The sequence below is a fragment of the Telmatherina bonti genome, assembly GCF_933228915.1.
Source record: "Telmatherina bonti genome assembly, chromosome: 19".
Classification (NCBI taxonomy): domain Eukaryota; kingdom Metazoa; phylum Chordata; class Actinopteri; order Atheriniformes; family Telmatherinidae; genus Telmatherina; species Telmatherina bonti.
The window spans coordinates 18,941,601-18,967,589 of NC_136617.1; the positions used below are offsets into that span (position 1 = coordinate 18,941,601).

General features: G+C 37.8%; 2 protein-coding genes across 2 annotated transcripts in view; one reads left to right on the plus strand and one right to left on the minus strand.

The window, feature by feature from the left end:
- Positions 1-803: 803 nt before the first annotated feature.
- LOC306769947 (relaxin-3 receptor 1-like) lies at positions 804-2,018 on the plus strand (the record flags this gene model as incomplete). Its single annotated transcript, XM_079258714.1, has 1 exon — positions 804-2,018. One exon carries the CDS (start codon positions 804-806, stop codon positions 2,016-2,018), a length of 1,215 nt encoding a protein of 404 aa, XP_079114840.1.
- Positions 2,019-8,445: 6,427 nt separating this feature from the next.
- The window catches only part of LOC306770040 (ras/Rap GTPase-activating protein SynGAP-like), a gene marked incomplete at both ends in the record, with an annotated part of 42,502 nt that continues 24,958 nt past the window's right edge, over positions 8,446-25,989 (minus strand). The window contains 8 exons of the mRNA XM_079258811.1: positions 8,446-8,484; positions 10,940-11,012; positions 15,741-15,952; positions 16,761-16,907; positions 17,101-17,592; positions 20,958-21,536; positions 24,350-24,554; positions 25,497-25,687. Of these exons, the coding sequence (XP_079114937.1) occupies positions 8,446-8,484; positions 10,940-11,012; positions 15,741-15,952; positions 16,761-16,907; positions 17,101-17,592; positions 20,958-21,536; positions 24,350-24,554; positions 25,497-25,687 (1,938 nt within the window). The remainder of the gene's footprint in view (positions 8,485-10,939; positions 11,013-15,740; positions 15,953-16,760; positions 16,908-17,100; positions 17,593-20,957; positions 21,537-24,349; positions 24,555-25,496; positions 25,688-25,989) is intronic.

Sequence of the window (25,989 nt, forward strand, 5' to 3'; positions counted from 1 at the left end):
CCTAATATATAATTATTTTGTTTGCCTTTTTGTCACAAATATATTTTTGGTTTATTTTTTTTAAGCAATCACATATATAACTAGTCATATCATTTATTCAAAAGACTGAAAATCTGAACATAAAAATATTGATTTATCTAGTTATCAATCGACTTTATTTCTCCTTAAAATAAAAACAGAAAGTGTTTTACAAAATGGTTTCAAGTTGCATCCAAAATACCTTAAATGCACAATGAAAACGAATGCATCAAGTCAAGTTTTATGAATAACACATCTGGGTTCATCTGATAGATTATATCCTGTATGTATAATCTGATTAGTGACAAATCAAACAACAAGACGAGCTACTGTAAAACGCTTGTTTGCACACATGATTATGACCTGCTGTGGCCTCATATGATTCTTGTGTGATGTCTTGTTTTTTTAAAGACTGACATGAGAGAAATCTTGACAATTTTCCACTTCAGAAGATGAAATCCTTTGCATGGCTTTATATTATAATCCACATTTCCTCTGATTTTCTTTGACATCTACGCTGAATTATCTGACTCTGTGGCTAACACTTCAGCATAATTTGTTTATCTGACAAAGCTAATCTACTTATTTGCTCATAAACTGCAGCATCTATGATGTAATAATAATAATTTCCTCTTCCCTCGCAGGACTGATGACTGTCATCTAATAAACACAAAGCCAGAAGTTGCATTTTAATTCATTGTTGCTGCAAAGAGGGCGAGTGAAAACATCTCAGCCTGTCAAGGACGTTCCACACCACAACCAGGGAAGCTTTCAGTCATATCAAAATGTCAGACACTGAATTCAAGAGGCTTGAGTTCCTCTACAGTAACATGATTGGTTGCATTGAGGGCCCATTCTGTAATAACTCTCACCTAATTGACCGAAACGCTAGTAATGGTGGCACTCTGGAGATTCTTGATGATGGATCTTCCTGGTTAAGAATTCTCATCTCTGTGGTTTACTTCATTGTAGCTACAGCAGGAGTGTTGGGCAACTTGTTAGTCATGTTCCTGCTGTATTCCACACACACCATCACCACAGGTACCATCAACTTCTTTGTTTTTAACTTAGCTTTGGCTCACCTGCTCTTTTCCCTGGCCTTGCCATTTTGGGCTGTGGACATTGCGATGGACTACAGCTGGCCTTTTGGTTTGGTCACATGCAAGGCTGTCTCTCTTCTCACAGGACTGAATTTCTTTGCCAGCTGCTTCTTCCTGACAGCCATGAGTCTGACCCGTTATTGCTTTGTGGCAACAGCTCTCAAGCCCAGTGCTTCCCTGTGCACCAGATCTTGCACATTCCCAGTGGCCACAGCTTTCATATGGATTGGAGCACTCATAGCAGCAGCCCCTAGAGCTGTGTTTGCAGACCTGAGACGCGTGGGCATCAATAACGACACAACATGCCTGCTACGCTTCCCAGATGGTACTGCCTGGCTGGGAATAAACCAGCTCCTGCGAGTGGTGCTGGGTTTTTTGTTGCCCTATGCCATCATCATCCTCTCCTACCTGCTTCTGTTACGTTTCTTGTGTCGGCATAAACTGAAAGGCAGCAGCAGCTCTAGACGAAAGACTGAAATTTCTAAGTCTGTGGCAGTGGTTGTGCTTTCATTCTGCATCTGCTGGTTCCCGTACAATGTTCTCACACTTTGGAGCGCCCTGATCCAACTTGACATCATTGATATGAGCAAATCCTATTACTCAGCTCAGACCTACTTCTTTCCTCTGGCCAACTGTTTGGCTTTCACCAGCAGCTGCTTCAACCCAGTCATCTACTGCCTGGTGAGAAAAGAGTACCACGGAGCTCTCCGAAATATTCTCCTCAAACTGAGTCTGGCCATTTTGTCCAAAATGCCGTATGCAAGAAACTCTGAGGAGGGCTCAGGGCAAGCTGCTCAGCTTGCTATTCCACTCAACAACGTGTACAGTCAGACATCCCAAACTGACACAAGGAGATTCACACCATTCTCAACACTCCCCAATGCGGTGTCTCCTCTGTAAAGCCTCAACACAAAGATCACTCACTTTTTATGAAATGCAAAGGATGGGATGCTTTGAGTTCAGGAAGGCTCGCCTTTGCACTTTAATGCTGTGCACTGTATAGAAAATTAATCTGATAACATGCATGTATAAAAGAGTAGACGTTTTTGTGGGTCTGCATGAACATGTATTTTAACACCTCATAAAAATACATTTATCAATTTCGTAAAGAGATCTTTTATTTTCTTTTATTTACGCCTCTTATATTTTGTGCGAAGAGAGAAAATAGTGTTAGTGTTAAAAACCATGTACCATTAAGTACTACTGCTTTTGGAAATATTTATATTACTTCACTGTAAGACTAATGTGTGGTTGTCTTGGTTTAAAAGTGTAAATGTGTGTAAATATCTCTGCCATTTGTTTGAGCATAATCTGAAAATAAAACTTATACAAACATGTATTCTTGATTTTATGCTATTATCTCAAATGTGTCCTAAAGTCAGCAATGAAATATAGTAAAGAATTGATTTATGATGACAGATCAATGATATATTACAGATAAATAGAGTATTTCTGTTTATTCATTTGGAAGAATTTTGAAAGTCTTCTAATGCACTTAATATTTTGTTGTTGAACGATATGATGGCAAACATGCTGCAACACAAAGAAATCTTTTATTATTGTATGCATATGAAGTGTAGAAATTTTGTCTCCGACTTCTTCCAAATGTAAAATCTCAATTTCACACAATGACTACTGCTTGTTGACTACTTGTAAAATAAACATTTCTTTGCTGCTTTAGCTGTGACTCCAGCTTGCCACAAGATGGTGGTGGTGCTCAGCTTTTAAAGCAGTATGCTACAGACAGCAACACGTGGATCCATTTTCATCAGGAACCGGTGTAACTTTATAATACACTACTATAAAATACACACCTTAAAACCATTTTAGAATTGGATATAAGCTTGGATAAGGGGATTCAGAGTAGGCCAGGAAATGTAGACTATACAACAGTTTCCCATCAGAGAAAAAAATAAACCCAATTTCCCTGGCTTCAGGTGCTTCAGGTGTGGGTGACATCACAGATTAGATCACTGAGTAAAACCAGCTGTAGGATTTTCTTTTATATACTTTTATTTATGTCTTTGATTTAATTTGAAGTCACTTTTTTAAGAACGGGTACCTTTTCCAGGCTGTTTGGTTTAATTATGAGGTTTTGGATTAGCTTATAAATGTTTGTGTAAAATAACGTTATTGGGTAGACTGATCTTTTGGAAAATGGTTATAAGAAAATCAAAACAGGTGTGTTTTTAACTATGTATATAAACAGTTATATTTTAGGTTCTGGAGACATATGAATGACTGACATGTTTGGGATTATGCCATGTATAAAAGATATGGAACAATAAAATATTTACCAAAAAGAAGTTTCACAGTCGGCAGAGTCTGCCTACCATCTGCCGTTTTTGACCCTTAAGCCAGACTATCTTACAATGAGAAAGCCACTAAAATTTTTGCCTACTCAGACAAGACAGCTGAACACAGTTTAAAATACTGAGCTATTTTTAAAAGCGGCTGTCTTAAATCCACTTCATATTGTCACATACTTGTTGAAGAACTCAATATGGTGTTGGTTAACTTGCTTTAATTCTACCAGCTATCACAACTCCCTTTCCACAACACTAAGATGGATATTTAGTTCTTTCAAAAAGACATTTAATTTTTTTGTACAGAAGTCTTATGGTGAGCAGTTTACTGTACGTGGTCACAGCATTGAGTGAAAAATTGAGTGAAGCTGTGGCACATAAAGTGGGCTGGGAAGACCCTCAAGGTCAGTATAACTGAGAAGCACAACTGCTTCTTTACTATAAGAAGCAAATGTCCAGGAAATCACCATTTGTCTATACTTTAGGTTTTTCCCTTTGAATATTTCCAGCTGTCCTATGCAGCGATAAACATAAGCAGCACTACTAATTAGTCATGAACTACAGGATGCAGGTTTTATTGTTTCCCTGCTGTGACACACCTGACGCACCTCAACGGCTCATTACCAGGCAGGTGCAGAAGATGACAAGTTGTTGGAGAACATTTTCATTTGAATCAAGTGCGTTGTAGAAGGGAAACACCAAAACCTGCAGGATGCTAGGTCACGAGGACCGGAGTCGGAGACCCCTGCTCTAAATGTTTCACATTTGAATTTAAAGACTAGTACTGAGTTATTCAGAAGACCAGTTCCTACACCAGAGACAATACTTCATTAGGTTTCAACACCGGGTTACTGATCCCAGTCCTACAAGAACTCCAAAGAGAGAGAACAGATAATTCTACATGCTTGTTTTTCAGCAAGTTTGACACAAGTGCAGAATGAAGCTGACAGATATGTAATGCAACTCTTCTGAAGGCTCTCATTAAAACCATGTACAAATAAATAGCCTATACACTTAAAAAATAAATAAATTTAAAAAAAAAAAAAAAAAAGCAAATACACTGTTAGGGATTTATTAATTTATTGAAATCACTCAGAAAAATCACCTGAAATATGAATACATTCCCGTTGTTCAAACAAAAATTATATCAATCAAGTATACTTACACTAATAGTAATTACAAGCGCAATCATACCTACAATAACTACTATTATAAATAAAACTATCAACATTTAACATCCACCACACAACATCAGGGGGACTGGAGGGTATGGCTTATCAATGGGGGCATGGCTTATTTCAAAAGAAATGTCAAGTAAATGAAGGTATTACATCCAGTAGGCCAGATTCAAGTTAGAAATCCTCCCAACTATATATTTGTGACCCAGCAAGTCAATTGAGCAGAATGCTAGCTGCCAAGAAAAATATTGTTTCATTCCAAAATGCTATACATCCATTTTAGAAACATAAATATGTTGATTGAGGTTATATACCCTTACTCAAAATATAGAATATAAATAATTCAATCTACTAGGTCCTGCTTTAGCTGCAGCAAAGTGGCATTACACCCCTCCGTCTCGGTTCAACAAAGGTTCATACATCACCTGTAAACATGAAGCACTTTTTTCTCTTTTTTTTTTTAATTTTTTTTTAAATAGCATTTTATTCTTAAAAGTTTTGTTACAGTAGATAAGTTCTTCAGTTTTCACTTGGATCAACAAAAAGAAAAAAAGCTCTTGTAACTTTTATATGGCAAACAATGAAATAAGATGTGAAACCATTTGGAAGGACGAGACGAGGGCAAGGTGGGGGATTTCACGTGTGCTTTGTTCTCCAGTCAGATGAACACTAAATTATTTGAGTATTTTGTGCTTTTGGCATTAGGATGGTAGAAGTTACCTCTGTGTCCCTCACAACACCTGAGAGTTGGACAGATACCTGTAATGCATTCAAACAAGGAGATTTTAATGACTGTGATGGTAACGGCACTTAAATAGGGTGAACTTTTTTTTGTTGTTGTTGTTGAGAAAATAGCAATAAAACACGCAACCAAGATCTCAACCTGGTTTTCTTATTTTGGGTGAAAGTATCTGTTTATTTTATTTATTTCATTTAGAAATAGAGGTTTCTATCCATTCAGGTTGTGAGCATATCACCAGTGAGGGCGATTTCAGAGGTAGCGCACTCTACCACTGCAGCTAACACAGAGAAACCTTTAATACACGGATATATCATATAGTCATATCTTGGAAAACATTTCTCACAGACTATGAATTGCAGCTTCTTGTAAAATGAAAGCATAAGTGCAGTGTGAGGTTTCAAAATACTGTATTGCAATGCAGGCCAATAAATAAACAAGTATCCCCCCTCCCCACTCAAAAAAAAAAGAACTTAAAACTGCAATCCAGCATTGTTGAAAGCACCGCTGCTATTTTGGTTACACACATAGGCGAGCTTGTCTGAGAGTTCATCTTTTGACTTCATCTAGAACAGAAAAGACCTCGGCTGGGAACATGATCAGCCGTCATCCACCCCAACCCGACCCCCGCCCCCTCCCCACACCCCGGCCCAGTCCTTTCTGGATTGCAGCATTAAGAGTCATCCTAATATCAGAATTAGTTTTTGCCACAACTTCAACATGCCAGAAGGCTAATCCTTAATTTAAATACATTTTACATATAAGAATAGATATACATTAAGCCTTTTTATACATTTCTGGTAACATAAACATTTAACTTTGTATCATTTATCTTGAAATAAAATGTCTTTTAAAGGCAATAGGTTAAGATAAATTATATCCACCATGAAATTTGTCTTGTAAATAGTTCTAACAGTTAACCAACACACTGCTTATTAATTCATCACCCGACTACAAAAAAAAACCAAAAGAAAAAAAACCCAGAAAGGTTGTATAATATACAAAGTTTACAGGATTTTTGTCGTTTGTATGGGCATTGTTACTTTTGGGCCTTGTTGCTCAGTCAAATCCAATGCACATATACTTACATATGGCTGCATCTTATTGTTCTGTCGTTTTCACAGATTGACCTGCATTTTCTGTTCTTTTCTCTCGCAAACCCTCATGTTGTGTAATGCAACAGGCTCTAAATTCTTCTGGAAAAAAATAGAAGAATCACCAGACTGGATTTTTTTTTTTTTTTTTTAAAGAAATCCTTCCAATAAGAAAGCTGTGTCTTAGTCACTTTGTACATAAAAAGAAACTGTGACAATGAATTGATTCACTTGTTCCAGTTGAAAAGCACATGCAGAACTAATGCACATTCTCCAGAAACATTGAATACAGCAGATGGGTGTTCCACTACTTGCTATATTATGATTTGTTTGCAAGTGCACATCTGTTTTATACTCATTAAAATTAGTAGTCTGTTTCAAATCAGTGGTACAAAGTAATTCATTAAAAAGGTACAAAAGAGGTTGTAAATATCATCACTTTAAATCTTTCACTTTTTATACTTTTCTAGATTAATGCCATCTCTCAAATGGTGGCAAAGCTGCTCGTCTTGTTTTCTTAGTCATATTCTCATTCAATAAAATGGTAATAAAGGTTTCTAAATACTAAGGTTTTATTTTTTAATGTCCCTTTTATGTAATAAACAGGCAGCAACGCAAGAAAATAAATACAGTAAAAGTACATTATTTGACAAAAAATGAATGTATTAAAAAGCTGAAACCATCTCATTTTTGCATCTGAGTCACAATCTAAACAATCCTGGGAATCATCATAAACATGGGAACTGCTTCTTTAAGATCAATCTTTTAATTGCAAAGAATGATCGGCACTTCATTTAGTTAGATTTATCATTTCGGCTTTCTAGAAAAGACCATCCAGAAATGCCCAGATTGCAATGCCGAGCTGCCAGGAGCAATCCGAGGAGATGTTACAGTGTTGTCTTCAAATATGGTGAGGTATAGATCAAATCCGATTTATAGTGGTGACTTTTTGTTCTAGCAGTATCTGCAGGTGCAGTTTCTAGCACAAACATTGCAATGTCCATGGACAGCCCCTAATGGCATCACTACGACATAATCGGGATTCTGACAGGCTGTAAACTGTCATGTCTTTATCTGGTTTCTCTGTTTATACCTGTTATCAATGTACCACTTTGTATCACTGTTCTGAAATGTCAAGTATACAATTTCATAATGATACAGTGATAAATCATCATTAATATTATTATCACAAACTCAAGATTTAGTATTTCCACAATTAAAAGGGATTAGGATATTTGAGAAGTGTGTTTTTTCACACACTGAAAGTCAAGGCTGTACACTGTGCCACAGGAAAAGGCAAAGCAACAAGAGGATTCAGATTGTTTAAGCAGCTGATTGTAAAATGTTTGGCATCTTTTCAGATGAGATGGCTCTAATATAAAGGATGAAAACATCATGATGATACCCAACTTTGGATGCTAAAATATCTTTACAACAGTAGTTATTTTAGCAGTACCAAGTAGTACCAAGTCTTTTTTTTGGGCCCTGTGTCTGAGAATCATAGGTGGCGAATCATTTAAGTTGCTTGTTGCTCCTGGAAGGTGTCAAAATGAAGGGATATTGTGCTTGTTAAAAGCTTCAATTTTACACTTTGCCTGCAGCTACTTGAGAAGCTGCAAGTGGGAGGGAAAATCTTGAATCTATCTTCATCCCACAGTATTATACACCTCCTCCGACCTTCTCCGTTTAAGTTAAAGAAACTCATTAGGTACAGTATTGCCATTGTTTTGGCAGTGGCTTTTATTTCAACGTGCAGAAGATTCTCTGCACACATTGGGCTTCATGCTAAGATGATTGTCAAGTTCTGGTATAGGCGAAGTTTAAATATGTGCAAAGTTCTTTTATTATTATTTTGTTCTCATTTATTTTGAATATTAAGGTGATGCCTGCAGTAGTCCTGATGGATCCACCACAGAGCTTAGTCTTCACAGGGTTTCTGTAGATGCTTCTAAATCGGCCATCTTACACAGAGGTGACCATCATGAACTCTGGTCACCTGGGAACTGGCAGTCAGGATCCTGGGAGCCCACCATAGCCCTGGTTGATAGACTGAATGGAGACAAAACATGTACAGTTACCAATTTTCTTCATTAACAACTTCATTGGAATACAGGCTTAATCAGAATGTAAAGTCAGACGGGTGAAAAATGGGTCAGTAACAAAGGACAGGCAGCGATTTATTCTTCAAACTATTGGCTTCAAAAGATGGAAAAGCAGCAACATTACCACATTTAGTTATGGAGAAAAAACAAGAAAGACCATTTGAAATGAGATCACACAGGTCTTATGGGACCCAACTTTCCCCCAGCAGGAATTAGGTGTCAGAAACAAACAGACCACGGCTCTGGTACATTATAAAACAGAGTTTAGAGAAGGTTCAAAGCAGGAATTCAGAGAGCAAATGCAAAGCTTGGTGAATACAGGTCATGGGTGAAATCAAAGTCTGGGGGTTGGTTACACCCCTTCATCTATATGCGTTACTCATATAATAAGTTAAACTTTTATAGTCAACATTTTCATTTCGTTCTGCTGTGCCTTCATAAAAGGAAGGTTATACTTTAAATAACCCTTTTAGCATTGGCTTATCTTGTTTTTACCCCTTTTCGATTTGCTGCTCTTTTCATATGATTTACTAATGAACTAATGCACTAATGAAACTGAACTCATAAATTGTTTTCTTATTGTGGCTTCATGCTCGTACTATTCTAGTGTTAATGCACCTAGTATAAACACAGACAGCTCTGTGCCTTCCTTTATTGCTACTGCACTTTGTTGGTATTTATAGCAACACTATTGTTTGATGATTCACTGAAATGGGATCCCATGGGTTCGCAGTAATGGTCAAAAATTTTCAAAAATATATAACCATGGGCGTGCACTCAGAGAGGCCTACATAAACTGTAATTACATTCCTCCTTATGAGGATTTTGTGGCTTGTTGAAGCAAGCTTTTGAGCATAACACCTGTACCAAAGTGGAATCAGTCATTAGCTCTCCTGCTGCTTATGGGACTTATTTCAAGATATGAAGAAATGGCCTGTAGGGATGTTTTGATTGGAGGATATGTGTTGGCTATATATTTTTGAGTTGTGGATGGGAAAACCTTTTACATGATGCAAGACAAAAGCAATTCTGCCTCTTTTGACAAAGAAGCGAAAGCATAAAGAGGCATTGCAAATTCAGAATCGGCAAAAGCAGAAAAAAGAACACAGGAATGAATACAGGTGTGACGTTAGCAAGACGCAACTCACTGATGACAAACATCTTTAGGAAAGATTTTCAGTACATATGCAACTCGTTGCTAGTGAGTGGACGGTACATGGTTTGGTTTCCATCTCCAACTTGACCGGTGGATGTCATAAAATGTTGCAGACTGTTGATTTGAACATTATTAAGCTGGATTTGGTTTAAATGGACAGAAAGTCTAGACTTGCTTTTATGCACTACTGAGGCTTCATCTGTTTAAGCTAGCTAATTTCTGAGTCACATAAAAGGTCAGATTTTTCATTTGTTGCTGACCTAAATGTTTTTTCTTCTTTGCTCATGATTATTCACTGGCCTGGGAATGTAAAAATTGGTTTCTTTTCTTTGTTTCTTAAACTATTTCTTTGAATTGATGTCTTTAGAAGCTAGTCTTCAAAAAGACTCACCTGTTGTGACAGAATAAGATTTGTCAACTCTTTCATTATTCTTTAAAGAGACCCCAATTGCCACAGCATTCAGTCTTTTACCTCAAGTTGTACAACTGTACTTCTTACAGCCCTTTGAATCAAAGCTTGAAGGCTAATCCTGCAGAGCCACAATTAAACTACCTCAGCAGACTCTGCGATGGAAAGAACAGTTTGAACGTTTATTCCCGTCACATTATTTGTTTTCAATGCCTGGTGTAAAAACACAGACCTTGAAAGCAGGCCTAACGAAGAAACATTTCTATATTTGGTGTCGTTTCAAGACAATTTCTTCTATTTGCTTGTGATATTGAGAGCTGCAAAGGAGGAAGGTGACAGTATATTTCAAGGATAGCAAACGTTGCTTCTCCTCAGTTATTTCAGCATGAACAGCCTCTTCACCTGCGTCACAGTTCAGCCCACGAACTGCATTCATGAAGCCGAATTACACTGATGCTGCTAGTGAGTCACAGTCCTTTTAATGATGAATGTGTTTTGTGGAATAATCCTGTTTTTAAGTAAATACCATCAAGTTTCAGTGATGAGAACTTATTATTGCCTCACAAATTAAACCGCATAAATTCAGGGAATGATTCTGATGGTCAGCACTGTTTTCCCCCTCAGGTGTGTGCACAAGATGGTGGAATGTTATTTCAGACACGACATTATGTGCATAGAAGGGATGGAAGCTGGTGAAATGTATGACAGCTGCAAACTTCTCAAACTGGGCTGGTTTTGTGCAAATGCTCCGGATGATGCAAGAATGAAAAGCAAGCTGTTTTAGAGCATGACTGGTTTCGCAGATAGGATGACAGAGACGTAGACACAGGCACAAACCTGGTCTGTGAGGATTCGAGGCTTAATATCAGGAATGGCACCCCCTCTCAGCTCATCTTCCACAGCCAAGAGTCTGACAACAGGGAAATAGAAACACACATACCGGTTGAGAAAAGTAGAATTATGAAGCCGGTGTTCAGGTTTATGGCCATATGATGATATTAAGTTCCTGACATGTTTGTGGATACATTCAGCTATCCTCAGAGCTTCCAGAAGCTGAATCTGAAGGGTTTTTTTTTTTTAAGATTCAGCTGTTGAGTTACATAACAAGTGAAATGAAAGTGAAGGTTAGCAAAATCTGCCCCAGTCTGTTAGCGTGGTTAAAAATTATACATAAGGTCTGTTATTTAGGGTCATTTCTTCTTTATGTTTAGATAGATATGGTCAAAATCACTCAGGCTTTGTTTTAGCTTGTCATTTTTCATAAAGCATGAATTTTGCAAAATTTCAAACTGAGTCTATAGTGTAGAGTATATGAGATATTGTATTATTCATGGTATTAAAATAATCTGCATTAAAAGGAATAGTTTTACATTTAAAGAAATGGGCGTAGGTGCCCTGGAAATGAACACTTTATTAGAGAAATTACATAAATCTAAAGTTATAGTCCCTCTCTTGTGTATGTGTTAGGAACGCTGAGGCAACTGCTCTGTTGTTTAAAAATTCTGATATTTTAAAATACACAATACAGCTTTAATTCCAATAAATTCACACATTTTAAACTAAAATTTTGGGAATTCAAATAAATCATTAGAGGAAAAAACAGGGTAAATTTATCCCAGATGTCAGATCTCAGATGGTAGAGAAAACAGTGCACACACATAAACCCTTTTTTTTAAGTTGTGAAATATTCTCATGTATAAATATCTAATCAGTTTCACAAACACACACTAAAAGAAATGTTTTGTGAATGTGTGCATTGTTCACTTAGAATTTAAATTTTTTTAAAAGTTATGACAGTAATGATTTTTGGAAATTGGGATACTAATTATTACTGTATTGCAAAAAGAAATTTCACCTACTGTCACTGTATAGGGTAATAAAAGGAGGTCTACAGATCTGAACTGTAGGCAGACGACTATGGCTATTGTTGTGCAGAATGATGTCTGGCATTTTCTTGCTGAAATAACCACTGACCTTCTGGGAAAACATGCTACCTTCATGGTGGCCTATCCCAATATACTCCTATTTTCATATTAAACACTTGAAAGTCACCCATGTCATGGACATAAACTGTATAAAAGATGGATGCAGCATCTGTGACGTCACCAGGCTTCCAAAAAACTGAATTAAAGCTCATTCCCACAGTCGCAACAGTGGCAGCATCACATGAGCTGTCGCTCCTGGAAAATACAACAATTGGCGGAGAGATACATCTGAGAGGGGGCTGTGAGCATGCAGGTGGATGATTGACATTTCTCTGACCTGCCTCTAGCCAACCAAGCCGACCCGGAGCTAATGAGAGTTAACCAGCCAACGGAGTGAGGTGTGCTATCCCTGTTAGCCAGCTGAAAACCATGGTTGTGCAACTCTCTGCCTCCTTGCTACCTGTCATTTAAAAGTACAAGCCGCCAATCCTGCTGAATGTTTAGATTAAATTACTTTTAAATGGATAAGTTATTAAAAAATAAAATAAAAAAAATCACTCCCACCACAGTTATCATGATGGTAAACCTGACCTATTAAACCTCAAATGTTTTTTATAGCTGGTTGCAATCATTATTTCTTCATTGAAGTTGAACTTTTTAACATGGGAATCTGTTGGGATTGACTCCCTTTTGCAGCCAGCCCTTAGCAGATGAGGGGGGAATTGCAGTTTTTGGCACTTCTACATTGGCTTCACTTTAAACCGCCGCAGATGGCCATTTGGTCATGAAGACTGATGCATCCCAGGTGTACCAGAGCCTGTCTGTGGCTGGAAAGACAGGACATTCAGAGACTTTGTATTTTATACCAAATCATGGCACCTGTTCAATCATCCTGCTGCTTCTAAAATGTATTAGTAAGATGTTACCTGTATATTCCTACTGCATTTATTTTTACTTTTTATTCTTTGTATATGAAAAAGCTGGCGATGCAATTTCTGCATTTATTTACGTTTCCTGAAGCTAGCAAGGATGTCTCCATGCACAATATTTTCATTAAATTGTGTTTAACTCCACATAGGTCTCTGCACCGACAACTAGATGCATGCGCAGTGGAAACCTGATATACAGTCCTACAACTGATCAGCCTGTGACATGATACTAAAATCTTGTGGGAACAAGGCAGCTCCAGCAAGGACAGATCAAGAAGCACAGGAACTCTTTTGGCTGGAAGCATTCTTCCTGACAATATAACTCTGCCTGGATTGTGTAACATGATGACTTCTTATATTCAGACCCGCAGCTGCATTATCTTCTATATTTTAAGCCCAAGGAAATGACAAATGATAACCGTTTCTCTAGTGGAATCTCTTTTTTCCTTTCATATTGTAACCAAGCAATTTAATTTTTACATTTTAGCTTAAAACTGTAGAAACATTTTAGTCGAGGGTTTGCTGGTAATGAAACAGTGCTTGCGAGGTTTTCTAATAATCTAAATCTGTCTTTTCAATTCCTGGCAAGAAGTTAGACAATATTCTAACAATAATTGATAATAATGATGTCCTTTCTCCTAAAGTGTAAGAAAACACCCCCTACTCTTTTACAAAAATCCATCCACAGCTAAATAAACAACTAAAATCCAGTGTTACTTTCACAGCTCTCACTAGCACAAATCTTTCCCACTGCAGTAACATTTTATGAAAAGCTTTGCAAAAGTGTAGAAATCAGAAACTAGTGAATCCATGTAAGATTTCAAGCGCACATCTGTATATATGCTTCAGTGGGCGCATTTTCTTTGCCTCAAAGGTAAGGACTAGTCTTTTTTGTATCAGGGTGGGAGGGACTGAGTGGTTTTTTTTTTGTACATTTTTTTTTTTTTTGGTTGTTTTTGTTTTTAATTAGAGAAGCATCAAGGTTACCTCCACATGACCAAAAACAAAACCTGCTTTTTACCTTGTTGGAGGAATTTTAAGAAGTTTTTTTATGCACAAAACCCCAATTTTTAAAGTAAAAAAAAAAAAAAAGAGTATGAGTGGTTTTCATCTCAGTTAACTAATATGTTGTTTACAACTTAAAAAAAAAAAACACATTTTAGGGTGCACTCCCTCTCAAAAGTGTTAAATGATGGGATAAGGTTATTAAATGCTGCTGATTTGACAGATTTATTTCAAGAAATAAGATATTTAAATATGTCTTAGTTATGCAATTTTTTACTGCATAATGTAGCTCAACCTATCTCTTACCTACTGCCTGAATCAGGTACTTGTCTCGTTCATGATAGAGGTACTACAGCTTGGTTTACAGTAGTCTCTTAACAGTAAAAAAAAAAAAAAAAAAAAAAAAAAAAATTTGTAAACAAATGTGACAACTGTGAGCTACAGAGTACACCTTGTGTGACTGGGAAACTGCCATCTGGACATTTTTTTAAACTGTTATTGGTTTGCAATCCTTGTATTTGGATATTTCAGTGGTGTGCACCAATGTCATATCCATGTCAGTAATTTGCAGTCTGTGGCCACAGTCTGTGCACAAAGAAATGGAAACAACATCTTAAATTTGAGGAAAAATAAGTGTTGTTAAAGTGTGCAGAAACGTCATTAATCTCCTTGACTGCTGTTTTTACATCATCTATCTACAAAGGTTCACTTAGTATGCTTGAAACCTCGGCGATGAGTTACAAAAAGTATCTTCTACCAGGGACCAACAGCAATAAAAATATAGCGTAAATATCAAATGAGTTGAAAATTAAACAAAACAAAACGCCTGCTTTATTTATAACAAATACAAATAGAAATATATTAAAGAAAACCAAATTGTTGACTATAATGTGGTTTTAGAGGGAATTATCTTGAAACATGAAAGCATCTGTCAGTGCACTGGCTTCATGCATGAATAAACATCTTTAGTGCTGGTTTCAAAACAATTTGACACCGTAATCACACAAAGTTGGACCAAGTAATAATAATGTATGACAAATATTGCGAAAGTCAGAACTGCAAAAGAAATGGATGAACACACAGTAGCAGTGCGTTCTTTCTTTGACTCATAAGCAGCTGTTCAGAGAATTCCAACACATCAATTTGCTGCCCAAACTTTCCTCCTGCACAGTTTTCCTTCTTTTCCATTAACTGTTGCAGTTATTTCACAGAGCTTGAACCCAAAAAAAACAAGCTAAATGTTCACTAAAGCGTTATGTTTCCAGCTGTAGCCCCTTTTTCTCACACACTGCAGACAGCACTGAGATAATGCAGCATCCCAATGTCAAGAAAAGACTTTGATTAGAAAAGTAACACTGTTTACTTTAAGCAAAAATAAAATATCACTTGTAAGAAGTTAGAGTAAAGTTTTAGCCATTTCCTTCCACCACTGCTAGACCCTCGGTGCACATTTGGATACAAAACAAGATGATTTAACAGATATACAAAAAATGAATGCAAATAACCTCCTGCAATGTTGAACTATTTATTTAAACTCCAATACATGTGACATAACTAAAGTTGCATTTTAGTCGAAAAACAGTCTCATATTAATCTGGTTTTTTTTTTTAACACTAAACTCACTCAACTTATATAGTGGAACTTTTTTTTTTTTTTTTTTTAAAGCAAATGTAAAATTTAAGCATTACTGCTAAATCTTTATGACACTCGTGATTAATTTGGTGCAACAGAAGCAGCCCATCATTAAGTAGTGCAACTTCATATACGCCACCAGTTCACCTGTTGATGATGCCTTTGATCTGAGAGTCCTTCTCCAACTGCTGCTGCTTCAGACGGCGCTCGCTGTCTTCCAGGCGGTTCTGATACTGCTGCAGGATCTTGCTGGTCTGCTGTTCCTGGCTAAGAAGTCTCTGCTCATATTCTTCTAGCTTACGATGGGACATCTTCAGCCGTTCCTTCAAGGAATGAATTTCTTCTTCATATTCTCTCACCTGGAAGATGAAGGAAATGATGTCACTTTGTTTTCACTGGTGATTGATTTAGATTGTTTGGTCATAAAACAAATATTTAGTTTAGAGACACTAGCAAAACTATCAGGATACAGTTACTAGTTGACTTAGGGTGCATTCACATCAAGATAGTCCACTAGACACAGTCCAGTTGGGGGCTTGTCTCAGTTGTAGGACTGAGATCATGTTCATGCTGCACTTTGGTCAAACAAACCATTACAATAATACTGTATATCCCCATTCTCACCAAAGGTGGCGCTGCCATAGTATTTAGCAAAAGAGAAGATAAGACCAGCGTGAAGAAGAAAGCTCAGTTTTCTTCCATTCACAAGCTAAACATGGAACAAAAAACCATTTATTTATTTTGGCTTATGCAAGTAAGCTGCAGTATGAACAACAGACGAGGCAGAGGACCCCTAAGGTGATCACTGCCCATAATGCAATATGACGCCAAATCCAGGAAGTGACTTGTTTTTGTGACTATGTAGTCTGCTTCCTGTTTGGTCTGCTTGATACGAACCGAGACCTGTGTTTTTAGGCGGACCTGCTTCTTTGATATGAATCCGAATTTGTTTGGCGCATTCACATTTCCCCAAACAAAGCAGACTTTCTGAGCAAAGGGACTAGAATTCGGATCAAAAAGGATGATGTGAATGTGTCCTTATACTCCACAAAGTTCCTGCACAGAAAAAGATTTGCACTATTAATAGTCACCATGAAGCTACCCTGGAAAAAATATCACAAGAAGTGAACAAGTGACTCTTGCAAGGAGGGGGAAATTGGTGCTGACCCTGTCGAGTCGTGACTCGTCCATACTCTTAGAGTACTCTTTCAACTGGCCCTCGCGGTCCGGCCGCAGGCTCTCAATGTCGGCAGAGAGATGTGGCATGTTGGACACCCAGGCAACTGTCCGCTCATTCATAGCCGGGGAGTTTCCCTGAAAGTAAAACGGTAAGTTATGATCGTCAGAACTTGTCTTGCTAGACATCTTATTGTAAAAACATTGTGTCTGAACAGCAGCACTTCAAAAATGTTGTTTTTGTTTTTGTTTTTTTTTTTAATAACGCAGTTAGTTTTAAACATTTTTCTCAACAGATTACTGTTCATACTGGGTTTGCTAGTTTCACCTGTTTATTGGCAACTGGCTTGAGAAGATGCTGCTGCGGTGGCTGCAGCTGTGACTGCTGAGACTTCTTGGTACTTTTCGTGGGTGTGTCCGTCGACTCCTCTGCAGCTGCTGCTGGAGGCTGGTTCTCTTTGGCGGAGCTAGTCTGGAACGGAAGCCCAGGAGCTGGACTGTCTGTCACCGCCAGCTGGCCGTCCTGTTGCTGCTGCTGCTGTTGTTGTGGCATCTGCTGAGTTTGGCGAGATTTTGGCTGACTGCCACTGAAGCTTGCATCAGAGGAGTCGAGGAGGAGGTTCCTGCTCTGCGGGCGAACCTTTGGAGGAGTGGCAGTGGCCGGTGTATTAATGGAGCGCTGGGACTTGAGGTGCTGCGGGGCAATGGATGTCTGGCGGACAGGATGAACTGTAGTCGGAGGTGTAGCTAAGGAGGCAGGGGTGCCTGTGCCAGTGCCTGTCTGAGACGTGACCCCCATTAGGTGCTGCTGCTGGAGAGACTCCTAAGAAGGGAGAAGAAATCATGGAAATGATGAGAACAAGTCAGAATATTCACTTTTCCATTAAAATGCTTACATCTGGATTTTCTTTATTCTGAATTGTAGGAAATGTGAATATTTCACAGCTCACATTAATTCTATGAATTCATAAAATTAATAAAATTATTAATTTTATGAATTCATATTATGAATTCATGCCCCATTCTAATTTAGTAGATACTAAAATTGCTGAACTTTTTCCACATATCGCTGCTTAACTTTTACGCAAACTGACTTGGAAAGAGGGAAGGAAACATCATAACATAAAATGCAGAATTGCCATTTTCAGAAGGAAACCAGTGCACTACTTACTACTTAAGTGTAACAATATACTTAAGTAGGCCCTTAAGTGTATTGGTACCCTCCCATTAAAGAAAGGGCTAAATTTACAATAGTCATTTAAATAACTAAAAAAGTTTTAAAAAAAAGTAATTATGGTCATTAGTGTGTCTGAGAAAAAAAAATATTTTAAAACACCACAAAAAACACCTCCTATCAAGAATAATCTCCACCTGCTCAGGAGGACAGAACTTTGGAGAAAGAAGTAGGAGTTCACAGTAATAAAAAAACAAATGTTGCATTGTCAACGTGTAAATTCAGGTCATTTTAAGTTGATATTTTAGTGTCCAACAAAGTTTTATCTCAGGAATGTTTTGATGTGTTTGGACCCATACTTATATTTATGGATTGACTTATGTGATAAAGATTTATATATCATGCATGTAAAAATAAGTTACACAGTTAACCATTTCATTACGACCAGGTCAACTGGTAATCTGGTAGTACATATTATCACCACCCAGTGGTATTGAAGAGGTTAATGTCACATTAGCTAGCTTATTTACTAACCCTAATAAACCAAGAGTGTTTTCATTTACTGATTCACCTGACAAAAAGAAGCTAACAGAGTCTATCTATATAAAATGGGGTAATGAATGTAAAACTTCATAGCTTGCATGATTTAAAATAATGAATGCAACACTATATGATAAATATAGTTTATGAAAGGCAAAGTCAAACAATGTTTCTTTTTGTATTATTTCCATAAATTTGGAGTTGGAAACTTCAGGTTGACTGGGTATGTGTTGCATTTATCATACATAAAACTGAACCTGAAGACAGCTTGGTGCGCCCCAGTTCATTTGAGAGGTATTAAAGGTCTGAAATGGATTTTGACTCTAAACCATTTAGTGTTTTAGAAACAGATACATATGAATCAGTAGAGAGGTGGATCAGATAACCATAGACAAGCAGTTAGCCTATTTACCCTGGCTTTCAGTTTCTCTTTTATTATTAATACATCACAAGAAAATGGTCTGACTCATCACTATGTCCAGTCCTCGAGGTCTGGTATCAGGCAGGTTTTTGGCCGTTTCCCTGGAACCAACACACCTGATTCAAATAAAATGGATCCAACAGCTTCTTGTCAACCTATTCATTCATTTCAGTCAGGTGTGTTGGAGCATGGAGACAACAAAAACCTGAAGGATACTGGCTCTTCAAGACTGGAGTTTGACCCTCAAACTCCATACAAGGGACCCTCAGCCTGTTCAAGATTCTTTGCTTAAAACAAAAATCATTCGAGGACAATGGCAAAAGTATGACAGTAGGGATTCTTCTCCATTTTTTCTCTCATTTCAATCTATTATCTAATTTCCGTTTTTGCTAATTATTCATATTTGTACTGTCCCTTCTCTGTATTTATATATAGCTTGATCACTTGCAGTGTAAAACCCTTCGTGGCCCTGTTTTGATTTACATTATAAAAAATAATTATCATTATAGATGGATGGATGGAGGTTGATAATTAATTCATAAAGCACTGTCCTGACTAACTCATCTGTATTAATAAGCAGGCAGCTTGTGATGTTTGTTCCATTAATGCCCACGCTGCAGGACAGAAATAGCTTGAGATTACAAGACAGCATCATTAAACACTGTAATTTTACACAGACGTGTCATAGTAAACTTATCAGTGTGATGGATCAGCAGCTCATGAAAACACCAGCAAGTCACAGCCGCAAAGTTCACTACATGCTCTAATCTATTCCACAAAATACAAGCATCACTCTCAACTCTATCAGGCCGGTGACACAATTATCTCTACAAAAATGTCTTCAGGTGTGTTTGAGAATATATTTCACAGTGAAGATTGTTTCTTGACTGAAAAAGCTTGAACTCAGATGCCAACCGATCTGCTGGACACAGATGGGCTAATGATGATAACATGTTACATCAGCTGGTGCGACACTTCTATCTTCTCTGTTAAACAACAGCTAATGATCAGGTTTCATGATGGTTGTCAAGCACTCTGCAAAGTTCAGCAGAGCAGCCAGGTGAGTTATCTGGCTTTGGTGCATTGCATATAGCATAACAAGTGCCCCAAGGTTAGCGTTGCATTTGCATATTCTCACAGGCATTTATTAAACATTCAGCTGGGATCCAACTGCTTCCAGCAGCTCAGTCAGGACCCTGATGTCTCTCTCACACAGACGAAAGAAAAAGGAAAGACTTAACTATTCTCTCACATCAAGTGGTTTGATAATGAAAGACTCAAAGAAAACATCAACTTAAATACAGTGTCAGTTTTTGTAATTATTTTCTAATGCATTAAACACTGAATCTGTAATAATTTACTTTTTATTTATGACATAATATTGTGCTATTTTTATAAAAAACTTCACAGACAAAGGCCACAGTTCCTCACAGCTGGCCAAGGTTTGAATCCCAGGCTTGTGCTGCAGCTCTCACTGGCTCTACAACTCCATAATAAATGCCAAATGAACCACAGAATATTAAACTAAGGTTTCCATGTAAATATTTTCTGTTTATAAAATGAGAGGTGTAGAAGGTGCTTGCCAACTACTTTTATTTATAGCATGTAAATAAATTGTCAGGAAAGAGTCACGAAAGTCTGGATTAAACACAGTCAGAGATTTGCATGGTAATAATTTATACATGATAAGGCAGATAACTGTTTTACTTAATTGTGGAGTTGGATTGATTTGCTTTTTTTTATCAGTTTTTAAAATAAAGCTGTTAATAAATAATCTACAAAACCAGCAGCAGCAAAAATGAACCAACCCCTAACTTAACACACAACTGCTAAATAAACTCATGATATTACATTAGCCTCGACAAGCCTGCTAATTTTTCTGAATGTCTCATAGTAAGTCATCTTCCTAACCCTAACCCAATAGAGAACAATAGTTATTAAGTAGAAAAAAAAGGGCAGGTTAGGTTTAGGCTTGGCCTGCATGTGGATGTGATGAATAATCAAAGCGGGAGATTTTCAGTGGTGCATGTGTTCGAGCAAGTGAGACTCCTACCTGCACTTGCAGCGACAGTTGGTGCCAGGCGTAATCGTTGCTCTGATTCTGCCGGGTGAAATCGTCACTGTAGCTGTGTGAGTGGACAATGCTGGGCTGCACCAGACTGCTCTGTGACCGTAGGGCGGACAAGTCTTCACTGCGGGAGAAAGCATTGTTGCCAAAGGCGGGCGGGTAGTCGGGATGGCCGTTCTCAGGCTCGGGGGCGAGGAGAAGGGGAGGAGGAGGAGGCTGGGACTGAGCTGGGGAGTTCTGAGCAGCCAGATGGAATAGCGGGTTCTGGAAAGACAGGGGGAAGTGCATTGCTGCTGCCGCCTGCTGTTGTTGCTGAGAGATGGATTCAGTGGGCCCCCCTACGTGTCCCATCTGGCTTAGTCTCAGACCAGAGCCGGATGAGCCCGGAGGTAAATGCCCGCCCATGCGAAGAGGGCCGCCGAGGTTCCCAAAGCTATGGCCGAGACCAGCAATGGAGGCTTGAGAAGAGGCGAGCATGTCCCCCACATGGTTCAGGTTGGAAATGCTGTTCATGCGAGAGTCCTGGAGGTCCATCATAGATACGCTTTTGTTCACACTGTGGACCTGGGAAACACACACACACACACACAATGTAGTAATACACCATAAGTAAGGGACAAGCCCAAACACACAAGCCAAGTTCATTAGAAAACTTAAAATCTCTTAATTGTCCAAAAAGTGAAAAAGGTGAAAGTGTTTTTTCCTCATTGGATTTTGTATGGTTTTACAATAAAGTCTTAAAATGATGAATAGAAAATATTGCTATTATTTAATAGACCTGTTCAAATTCATTAATCCTCATGTTGTATTCATATTGAACAAGCCTCCAGTATTGCACATATAAAACTTTAAAGAGTGTAATGTACAAACAAATTTCATTTCAATACAAAACAACAAAATAGTTTGCTTCTCTCATGAATGTATTCTTTCAAGCTCTTTTCTCTTCTTTTTTTATTTTTTCAAAAGAAAAAAGAAAAATAAAAACATTTTAAATATTTACTTGACCCGAAAAAACAAATATAAAATATTGTTTTTTTATTTAATTCATGTTTCTAAACAAATGGTACACTGACAGGTGGTGTAATTTTGCTCCTGAATTGCACCAAATTTGCTCCTAAATCCTATTTTTGGAATTGATATTAAACACTAATATCTTTTTTGTTGTATTGACTTGTTTCAAAAGTATTTCTGACTTAATAAATCTAAAACATCATCTTGTCTTATCACAATACTCAGCATCAGCGTTTGGAAGCTGATGAGATCAGTTGCTTCAGTTTTGACAGTAAATGTTTCATTCTTCTCGGTTTAGGATTTCAGCTTATTTAAGGTTATAGTTTACTATTTTTGTCCAAATGTTTTCAGTGTGATAACAGAACCAATGTATATTTGTGGAAAAAATGTGAACTTAATCACTTTGGTCTGTTTTCTTATTACATTTTTTTTTTACTAATTATTCTGAAAGTTTTAAATAGACTGGCCTGATCTTATTTAACTAATTTCATCAGCACCCATGTCCTTGTAAGAGCACACATCTTGCCCAGGTGTTTTCAATTCAATGTCACAAATATAAATGCAGATAGATCTGCAAAGCCTACCTTACCAAATAAACCTTTCCATGTACAAAAGCATGAAATTTTATGCTTGGACAGCCATTTTCTTCTCTTTAATGACAGCATTTATTGTCAGAATTTGTTAGAAAATCTGATTAGTCCCATTTATTCACATCAGATTTAATTAGCAGACTTGTGCAGAGCTTGACTTCAAACTCAGCAAAAATCAGCTAATTACCCTCCGATCTGAGTCAGGCGTGTTGCAGCAGGGAAACTCCCAACAGTTGCAAGACCGAAGCTCGCGAGGATCAAAGTTGGCCACCCCTGGTATAGGAAGTTAAGATTATGGAAACAGGTGTTGAAAATAACACAAAGAGGAGAAGAAGAACAACTCAAGGCTCTCTGTTTTGTTTATTTGATTGTTTTTCCCCCTCCCTTTTATCATCACGGCTTCCACGGCAGTAAAAGCACATATACACGCTAAATAAGCTATTAAAGCAGGCTGTAGCTGATTGTTGTGTACTTCCTACACAAGATTACTCAAAATAAGTGTGTTTCAGATTGCTTTAATTGTCCGTTTTATTTTATTTTTTTATTCTCCACTATGATTTTTATTGGTTGTATCAATCTGTTTGTTCATTTTGTTTTACGGACTACCGTTCGTAACACCAATACAATTAACATCTAATCATTTTGCACTTATGTAAATAAACTGTAATTGATATAAAAACTGTTTCTCTAGGTGCATTTAACAACTCATATTTATCATTTCAGATGCACAGAAGGATTAGTTCGAAAATCTGAAGAAGTGGTGGGGGAATTGTGATTTAATTTACAATAAATACCAATTAAAATTCTTTATTTATTGTCTGTGCAAAAAGCAGATTGTGTGTACTTATGTTTTACGTTTACAACTAAGCTAATCGGTCTGTTACTTGTTTGGTGTAAACGTTGTCCTGTTCAGCTTCAAGCCAAGCATAATGATAGCTGTCATTTTGTGCTTCATAAATTTGCATTGCAGAAGCAGATAAAAAGGAAGCTTTGTAGATATAATATTCCCCTTCATACTTAGTAGTATGAAGAAATAACCCTGTAATAAAACCAAGCAGAGAATCATCAGGATAACCTGTAAAAAAACCAAACTAAAAAGACGTGAATACGACCAGCAGCAACAAATGAACTCGTAACTGTATCAGTGATTAACACCTGCAGGATAAACAATAACTATGTGTAGTTTTGTTCTGCGAGTACAGTATATAATGACTTGTGTTTAATGATGAGTACAGTCATGTCAGTGTAAACACACTCCCTTCCATGTATCAGAACCAAAAAGAGAGGGCCCCAAGACCCAAGAGTCCAGCACAGCATGGAACCCCTGCAGAACCTTTGCTGAAATGATCACACACCCATCCAAAACACGGCACAGGAAGGCTCCAGCACCAAGGGGTCCAAGTTCAGCAGTTTTACACATAATGCTCCACTTTGAATAAATATTATTTTCTTGAAACAAAAACTATGTGATTATTAATCTAATGCAATCCTGTATGTACACTGAGCCTCATGTGGCCATGACTTTGTCTAACTTTGATGATAGACTCAAAATCATTCAATTACAAAAAATTCTTATACAGTTTTTAATTAGACAAACAGCATTTATGATCTTTAAATACTGGATTTTATTTATGTTATGTTTGGTACAAATATTTTCACTTTGTTTACAATTCATCAAGAAGTGAGCATAAGCCACTTTCAGGTCTCGAAATTGTTTAGAACGATTTAGATGCAAAAGACGACAGGTTTAGGACTGAGCAGCGAGAGAGAACCTACCTTTGGATCAGGCTCTGTGATGTCAGAGCTGCTCGTGCAGTACGCAGGACTGGATCGAGCCAGCGGTGGGCGGGTGACGTAGAACACTTCTCTTGATGTACGGAGGTCTCTTTCAGCGAGGCGCCTCATGTTCAGATTGGATGAGAGGGACTCCACCGCTGAGATTCCAGTTGTTGGAGACGGAAGGCGAGAAATGTCTATCGAACTAAAGACACACAGCAGAGAGGTATTACAAAGCGTAAAAATATTAAAGAGTAGAAAGTCAAAAATAAATGGCAGTTTCATTCTTTATTCTCATTAGAAGGAAATAGTCCCCACACACTATAAAAGATTTGGTTTCATCACAGTGTGATTTTGTAATCCCACGCATCCGTCTATAAGATTTCACAGTATGCATGAATTACACATGTTAATTATGTAACTGTTGCATAATACGACACGTGGAATAGAAACTCAGCGCGAGGACAGCGTGTTGATAGTGCATCATAGCTTGGGTCAGTTATGGCAGGTGTTTCACTCATGTTGACTTGCATTTCCAAACATTTGAACTCTGCTCTCTTAAGCGTGCCTGCAGCAGAATTATGTCACCGCCATTCATCAGCATGCTCACTGCTGCAGATTTGGTTCTTCAACAGATAGGAGAGGGGGAACAACAGTAAACCCAAACTAGGTGCTGTGCAACACTCTTCTTCATCCTCCTTGAAGAGCTCTTATTTAAACAGGCTGTTATGGAGTGGAGTGGTAAAATGAGTTTAAACAAAGTGAGAAAAAGGTTCCGGTGAGAGTATCTGGGAACAGATGGCTGGCAATTACTGATTGATAAACTGCTTTGAAAGCCTAAAGAGATGCATTAGCATTAACATAACGTGCTCTCAGAAGTACACCAGTGTTGTTATGAGTTGCTGAACTCTCCCTTATTGTGTATCCTCGGCCCTTTTATGAGCTCCTACTAATTGCACCCTTGTGAAACAGCAATTCCTGTCTTTATGTAGCTTAGGTGAACATTTGCAATAATGACCAAACACTCTTTAAAGAGCCACAGCAGGACCAAACAAGCTGGGACTTGGTATTTGCATATCCGTAAATAGATCAATTTTGTTCCCATGAGTGGTCATATAAAATCATTTTAGAAGGAAAAAGGAGTTACCTGTTTAAGTCACGCATCATAAGGCTTTGGAAGTCAGAGGACATGAGGCGATTGAAAGATGGGCGAGTGAAGAGTCTGTCCTTAGGTCGGTCCGGCTGGTGATTTGTAGGCATGTGAAGTTGCGGGTTCCTCAGGGCGACGCTGATGTCATTCAGCAGCCGTGGCAGGGGTCCCAGTTTGAGAATGGCATCCTGCAGGATGGACAAGGGGCTTTAAAATTGAGAGATACACATTTTCCAGAGTCCCTTTTTTTTGACAAAGATGCAGAAACATGAGCAGAAAACAGGTTAGTTAAGAAAAAAAAAGCTGATATCGTGTCACTGTCAACTTTACAGAAAGTGCTGAGAATTGTGAAAGTGTTTGTTCGCTTTGTTATTAAGGTAACAAAGAGGGATTTGGTGGCTTTGACTGAACTTGTCAAGCAGCATATACACCAAACAATCCACGATACACTTTTTGTCCCCATCAGTTTTTAGTGTTTTGTAACGTTAGG